The sequence below is a fragment of the Gadus chalcogrammus genome, chromosome 14 (assembly GCF_026213295.1).
Source record: "Gadus chalcogrammus isolate NIFS_2021 chromosome 14, NIFS_Gcha_1.0, whole genome shotgun sequence".
NCBI lineage: Eukaryota > Metazoa > Chordata > Actinopteri > Gadiformes > Gadidae > Gadus > Gadus chalcogrammus.
In genome coordinates, this window is record NC_079425.1 from 26,490,313 (window position 1) to 26,497,812 (window position 7,500).

The window sequence follows — 7,500 nt, forward strand, 5'->3', positions numbered from 1 at the left end:
AACCAATAGCCAGTTAAAGGGGAAATACATGGGCAGCCCTGACCTTTAAAGTCAAAGATTGGCCTGAATAATTGGTAACCAGTGATAATTATGTCATGTTACGTTTTAGTTCTGTCCTGTAACCAGAGATAGTTCATCCCCGGGCCGTAGCCATATTGTGGTTGCAACAATCCTGAGTTATTGAGAAAAAGAGCAGTAAAGATCAGCGTTTGTGTTGTTTTAAGTGCGGGGGTTTTCCCTGAGTGATGGATAGTTTCTAGAAACCAAAGCTTTGCACAGCAGCAGCAGAGTTCTGGGGTGGTCACACAAGAATAGGCCGGAGCTGTGCGTTGGCTAGGATTGGCAGAGGTCAGAGGTGAAAGGTGAGAGGTAAGCCGGGAGAGACAGATGGCCGTAACCTCTTTGTGTTGGGAGAAGTAAAGAACGAGGTATTTGCCTCTGACGAAAGCGGCTCAGTAAACGTTTGATTTCACGGAGCGTGAAAACCCTTGATGGCCCTTTCTTGAAGATTTTTCAGACCTTTTACTTATTCACATAAGACACTTCTGAAGGAATTCGAAAACAAAAAACTGTCAGTAACTGTTAGCGAACTTAAGTAAATCAATATTGAAGTAAAGATAATCAATACTGAACTCACTGTATGGATCATTTCCCCTAAGTGGATCCTTACATAAATAAACATGAAGGGGTCGAGGGAAACATCAGCGGCTAGCGAAGGTCGTCTCCTTTGAGCGCCTGACACCCCAACAACCCTGCTCAGGGCTGATCCATAATCAATGACCCTGTTTACCGATCCAATACCATTAGAGGGAGGCAGGGCGCCCAGTACAGACCAGTACAGCCAACAGTGGTTCCCATGCACTCCTCAGCTTCTACCATTCAGCTCATTAACCCTGGTTCAGACCTGGTGTGTTAGGATAGGGGGGTCAGGGAGTCAGGTCCCCCCCCTCCCCCCTCCCCCCTCCTCCTCAGCTCACATCAAAGCTCCGAGCAGAACAGCCGACCGCTCGCTCACACGAGAGGCCTGACCGCTCAGAGCTAATTCAATTAAACAGGTCCAGCAGAGCAACCGCTCCGGAACCGGCGATCAGAACAGCATGTTGCCCCCCACCCCCCCTCTCCAGAATGATGCCCCCCCCCCCATGTTGCCCCCGACCCCCCTCTCCAGTATGATGCCCCCCCCCATGTTGCCCCCCACCCCCCCTCTCCAGTATGATGCCCCCCCATGTTGCCCCCCACCCCCCCTCTCCAGTATGATGCCCCCCCATGTTGCCCCCCACCCCCCCAGCATGTCCCCCCCCCCCCCCCCCCCCCGAATACACTACCACGCTTTCAGAAGGACAACAAACGGAGAAGATTTGATCATAACATTTGATTAAAAGATGTTCAAATCTTTTCAAAGTATTTGTTTATTGTATATTTCAGTAACTATCGTGCTTCGCTCTGGGATAAGTAGAAGCTCTGCTGAGCGGCAGAGTGAGACGCATCGTCCTGAGAGAACACTCCTCTGTTCGTCGCCTTCTGCTCCTGAACCGCTCTGCTCCTCTCAGGCGAAGGCTCCTCTCTCTCCGCTCCCCAGCTGCCAGTCGGCCGGGATGGCGTCAGGACCCTCCCAGAGTCTGCCTGCTCTTGGAGCCCCCCTACCCCCCCCCCCCCCCGGCGGTTTGGCACCGTGACACCTGGCAGTCCCGCCGCCACCGGCCCCCCGCCCCGGCCCGAGGGGGGCAGCGTCTCCTCGTCTGCAGAGCAGTGGGCCCCCTGCTTTCTGGGAGGGAGGGTGGAGCAAGGGTCGTGGTGAATGTCTCTGCGTGTCAGAGACCACCGAGTGGAGCCCATCCATCACCCGGTCGTTCAGTGGGCGTCTGTAGCTCTGAGGGATCAGCGGAGTGAGACCTGAAGCCACGAGGCTTTAGTGTGTTTAGTTTCTGCCACGCGTCCGCGACCACATGGTTCACCTTAGCGCCCCTTCCTGTGCCGGCCTGGGATCGGCCCGGGGCCCGGAGCCTGTCAGGAACGCCAGGAGAGAGACAGCTCAGAGGTCAAAGGGCAGCAGCCGCGACTTGTTGACATATCTGAAGAGAGCAAAGTTTAAAAACGGACAAGAAAGAACAGAGCTAATAGCCGGTTTCCTCCTGAACTAGGAAACACAGGAGGTAGAGCGACAGCGGGGGTTTGAAGTGTGGAACACACTGGCCCAACCGTTGGTCATCTGAAACGTGTGGGGAGACTCGGACGAGGAACAAATCAGTTTGGTGTGTTCAGCTGTGTTGGAAGCCTTTCGAACCACGCGGAGGCTGTCTGGTCCGATTCAACATGCGAAGTCTGAGAGCGTTGGCTGTTTTAGGATCAGAGCCGTCGGATACTCTGATTGGTTGTGTGCTGCTCGGCCCCTTTATGTCCTGCCCGTGTTACGCAGAGAGGGCGTGGCCTAGGGAGGGCGTGACCCAGGGAGGCTGTCATTGGGATGCAGCAGTGGTATTGATGAGCTGGTGTATGGGTGTATTTAACACGCTGTACGTACACTGATGGATCAGGGTTGTAAGGAGCAGCCCTACAGCCTCCTGTTTCCTCAGACCCCAGAAGTTCCACCCAGGAGGAGGTGGAGCTTCTACCTGCTTTGTAGGTCCTGGCTTTACCAGTCGTTTGGTTTCCTGAGCTCGTAGACTTCCAATGGGTCCAAATTTTATAAAGTGAAAGGTGTAGTCAAGGGAGCATGAGTTGGTGGCATATTTCTCCTCGATTTGGACATGTGTAGTGGAGCCATATGACTGAACAAACAGAATCGAACAGAACTCACATCCAAGCTGAAGCGAACATAACTCACATCCAAACTGAATCAAACAGAACTCACATCCAAGCTGAAGCGAACATAACTCACATCCAAACTGAATCAAACAGAACTCACATCCAAACAAATTGTCTCTTCTAGATTTGTTTGTGTTCTTTTTAAGGTGATCAATACTGGAGGGTAGGATGTGTTCCTTTTCCTCATTCGGGTTCAAAGTCCTCAAAAGAAGGCAAAGACTAACCTGGAAACCAGGTAAAAAGGTTCCGCTCTAACGTTTCCCTTTGCTTTTCCTCCCAGGTATCTCCTCCTTCACGAGCCAGCCCTCCTCCATCGTGGTGACCGAGGGCTCCGTGGGACGGCTGGCCTGCAGCATTAACTCCAACCCCCCCCCCATCATCACCTGGGAGTTCAACCGTGTCACCCTGCCCCTGAGCACTGAAAGGTCTGCCTCGCCTCACGTCCCTAACATTACCGTAGTCCATCTAATGTAAACCCATGTTAACACTGAAAGGTCTGCCTCGCCTCACATCCCAAACATTACCATAGTTCACCTAATGTAAACCCATGTTAACACTGAAAGGTCTGCCATGCCTCACATCCCAAACATTACCATAGTTCACCTAATGTAAACCCATGTTAACACTGAAAGGTCTGCCTCGCCTCACATCCCAAACATTACCGTAGTTCACCTAATGTAAACCCATGTTAACACTGAAAGGTCTTCATACCACTACCGTAGTTCAATATATTTAACTATTTAGCAATCATGTCATAATATAATCGCATTTCTTACTCTCGAGTGTTTCTCAGAGGGGGGTCCCGACCCTTAGGGGTACTGGAGGGTTTCAGGGGCTCCTTTTAGTCCGTTCTGATGTTCTGATGTTCTGATGTTGGTTATGAACAGAAGTCAAAACAAGCCAACATTATAACGTTTGTTGAATCTGAAACCATCCCATAATGCTCCGTATGATCAACGTCGGACCCTGTGAGACCCTCTCTGTGTTTACGTTGTGTCGTCCGGTTCCGTCCAGACTCACCGTGCTTCCCGGTGGCGTTCTCCAGATCCACGCCGTGCGGGCGGAAGACGCCGGCAACTACCGCTGCATAGCAACCAACATCGCCAACCGCCGCCGCAGCGTGGAGGCCACGCTCACCGTCACGCCCGGTAGGTCAGAGGTCACGGGGTCATGGCTCAGCAGGAAGTTAACGGCTTTAGAAGCTAGTGACCGGTCGCTCGTTTGAGGGCTTCAATTTTAGACAAACTTTAACCGGAGGAGCGACGTCTGTTAGTGCACGGGCCACTCAAAGCGCTTGACAATACCGCCTCACATTCAAACATTAACCCACCGACGGCGGAGTCAGCCACTCAGGGCGACAGCCAGCTCGTCAGGAGCAGTCAGGGTGAGGGGTCTCGCTCGGGGTACCTCGACACTCAGCTAGGAGGAGCCGGGGATCGAACTAGCAACCTTCAGGTTACCAGCCAACCCGCTCTACGTCCTGAGCCCCATTACATTTAACTTTAGGGCGATTAGCAGTCGCTTTTATCCAAAGCGAATTACAAAAAGTACATTTGTTCATACAACAGTGGTAGCTAGGATAAGATAATTAAAAGCTGCTGCCCTCTGTCTAAACCCTCCCCTCCCTCCCCCAGCCCTCCTCCCCCCTCCCCCCCAGAGGCCCCTGATCGTGGCGGGGCCCCAGAACACCTCGGTGGCCCTGCACCACAGCGCGGTGCTGGAGTGCCTGGCGACGGGCAGCCCGCGGCCCCTGATCTCCTGGAGCCGCGCCGACGGGCGCTCCATCGACGTGCACCACAGCCGGGTGCTCGGCAACGGGAACCTGGTGCTGTCCGCCGCGCGGCCGCAGCACGCCGGGGTGTACGTGTGCCGCGCCTCCACGCCCGGGACCCGCACCCACAGCCTGGCCCACGCCAACGTCACCGTGCTCGGTGAGGCTCCGCCCCCGGGGCTGAGGGTGGGGCGTGGTGGGGTGGGGGGGGTCCTGATAGTGGTGGTGTTCTGAGGGTGGACATGATGGGTGCGGGGTGGTGTTCCTGATGGTGGACACGGTGGGGTGGTGGGTAGTGTTCCTGAGGGTGGACATGGTGGGGTGGTGGGTGGTGCTCCTGCCCTGTTGATGGTGCTGACGTTGGTCTGTTGCTGTCGCTCTAGCCCCGCCCTCCCTGGTGGAGGCCCCCCAGAGCCTGACCCGCCCCCGCGCCGGGACGGCCCGCTTCGTGTGCGCGGCGGCCGGCGCCCCCGCCCCCCTCGTCACCTGGCTGAAGAACGGCGAGAGGGTTCGCCCCAACGGCCGCGTCAAGATGTACAACAGGTAGGCCCCGCCCACCACCTGCTCCTCACACTGGGGGCCCTCAGGTGGTGGTCAGTGACCTCATACACGCTGGGGCTCAACACAGTGAAGGCCTGTTCCCTTATACGGCCGCGGCTTCCTGTTCCCAAACCATTGGAATCAAATATTCATCAGCTGTGTTTCCTCACCAGAGAGGAAGCTCAATAATTAACCCCAGAGCCCACGGCGTTAGAGTCACTTCCTCCTTCCCCTCAGAGGGCAATAACAGCCGACCAGACGCCCCAGGGACCCCCACACCGACCCACTCCCATTCCTAATCCTCATTGTGTGTGTGTGTGTGTGTGTGTGTGTGTGTGTGTGTGTGTGTGTGTGTGTGTGTGTGTGTGTGTGTGTGTGTGTGTGTGTGTGTGTGTGTGTGTGTGTGTGTGTGTGTGTGTGTGTGTGTGTGTGGTTTCCACAGCAAACTGGTGATCAACCAGCTCACGGCGGAGGACGACGGCGTGTACCAGTGCCAGGCGGAGAGCGCGCTGGGCTGCGTCCTGGCCGCGGCGCGGCTGGTGGTGGTGGTGTCGGAGGACCGGCCCAGCGCCCCGCGCGGCCTGCGGGCCGAGGCCGTGTCCAGCACCGCAGTGCTGCTGGCCTGGGACCGCCCCCTCTACAACGCCGCCAAGGTCATCGCCTACTCCGTCCACTACATGAAGGCCGAAGGTGAGCGCATACCGGAGGACCGGTTATACACAAACCCCCCCGCCGCAAAGCGTGTGGACTGATCCACTTTTACGGACTCCCCCCGCCCCAAAGTGTTTGGTACGGTCCGTGTTTAGCCCTCCCTCTAAAGCGTGTGGTATGGTCCATGTTTAGCCTTCCCTCTAAAGCGTGTGGTATGGTCCATGTTTAGCCCTCCCTCTAAAGCGTGTGGTATGGTCCATGTTTAGCCCTCCCTCTAAAGCGTGTGGTATGGTCCATGTTTAGCCCTCCCTCTAAAGCGTGTGGTATGGTCCATGTTTAGCCCTCTCTCTAAAGTGTGTGGTATGGTCCGTGTTGCGTTGACTCCCTCGTCCTGGAGCCGACCGCTAGAGAACCTGAAATCGACTTCCTCATGGCCCCAAAGGGTGGAATGTGGGCGGAGGGGCCCATCTGTTCTCAATAGTGCTGCAGCCCGCCGGGGGTCAGGGGACTGGTGGGTCGCTACGGCCGGCCGGGGGTAATAAGAGCGTTTTCCGTCAGCGTTGGGTGCCGGTCCTGGTGGACTGTACCCACCAGGACCGGCACTGTCCTGGGCTGTACTGGGCTGACACGCTGCTCAGCAAACTATTCAGTAGCAGCACAAGGGCGTCAGTGTGGCAGCAGACCCCCTCACACCCTCAGCCGCCCTGGGAGCCTGGTGCTCCTCAACAGTTGACTGACAGCCACTCAGACAATCCCCCGTCCCCCCAGAGAGCCTCCGCCTGTGGTAGGAGCATTCAGCAGAGAGCCTTTGGACGCGGCCAGCGGGAACGCACAGAACCCACGCACCTGCCGGAGTATACCGGGAAACAACTTCAACTCTCTCTCTCTCTCTCTCTCTCTCTCTCTCTCTCTCTCTCTCTCTCATTCTCTCTCTCTCTCTCTCTCTCTCTCTCTCTCTCTCTCCCCTCTCTCTCTCTCTCTCTCTCTCTCTCATTCTCTCTCTCTCTCTCTCTCTCCCCCTCTCTCTCTCTCTCCCTCCCCCTCCATCTCCTAAGGCACTTGCCTCTGTTCAGGCTTTGGTTGATTCAGACTCAGTGACACATTCAGTCCGGCGCAAGAGCGAATCAATGGAGAGACCGAGCGCTCTGCACCTGAGGAGGGCAGGACGGGGGAGGGGCCACTGACAGAGAGGGGCTAATTAACAGAGAGAGGGGCTAATTAGGCAGTGTGATGAAGGGTGCTAGTCTCAGGGTGTGGGGGCGGACAGGAAGGCCTTTGTCACACACTTATTGGCTATTCACGCTCCAGGCGAGGTTCTTGTGTGTTTGCTCAAGGGTTTTGTTTACCGGGTCAGGAGTCGCTCTGTGGGCCCGGGCTGCCAGTTAAGTTAAGTTAAATTAAGGCCTTTGTGTCGTTTCTTTAATCCCTCCTAATGAGAAACACAAGTCCGTCCCGACCATGAGAGGGAGACTCAGACGGGAGGCTGCACTCCCGAGCCCACATGTTATCCAGGGTTTCCCGCAGGATTTTTTTCAGCAGCGGTGGTGTGGTCCCCGAACCCTCTAGGGGGGTCTGGGGGAATGCCCCCCCGGCCGAAAATGTTTTGTACCCTTTACATTGGAATGCATGAATCTGGTGCACTTTGAGAGGAGAATATGCACTTAAATCCTATTCAAACAGTCCTGTGTATTACTGTAGATGGGATTATTGGTGTTGTAACTTTGCCTTTTGTG

The 7,500-nt window shown here is 55.7% G+C and overlaps 1 protein-coding gene across 1 annotated transcript in view; it reads left to right on the top strand.

Annotated features, from left to right (window-relative positions):
- The window catches only part of LOC130403382 (protogenin A-like), a 26,781-nt gene that overhangs the window by 5,395 nt on the left and 13,886 nt on the right, over positions 1-7,500 (top strand). The window contains exons 3-7 of the mRNA XM_056607708.1: positions 3,086-3,230; positions 3,820-3,953; positions 4,440-4,736; positions 4,960-5,119; positions 5,559-5,806. Of these exons, the coding sequence (XP_056463683.1) occupies positions 3,086-3,230; positions 3,820-3,953; positions 4,440-4,736; positions 4,960-5,119; positions 5,559-5,806 (984 nt within the window). The remainder of the gene's footprint in view (positions 1-3,085; positions 3,231-3,819; positions 3,954-4,439; positions 4,737-4,959; positions 5,120-5,558; positions 5,807-7,500) is intronic.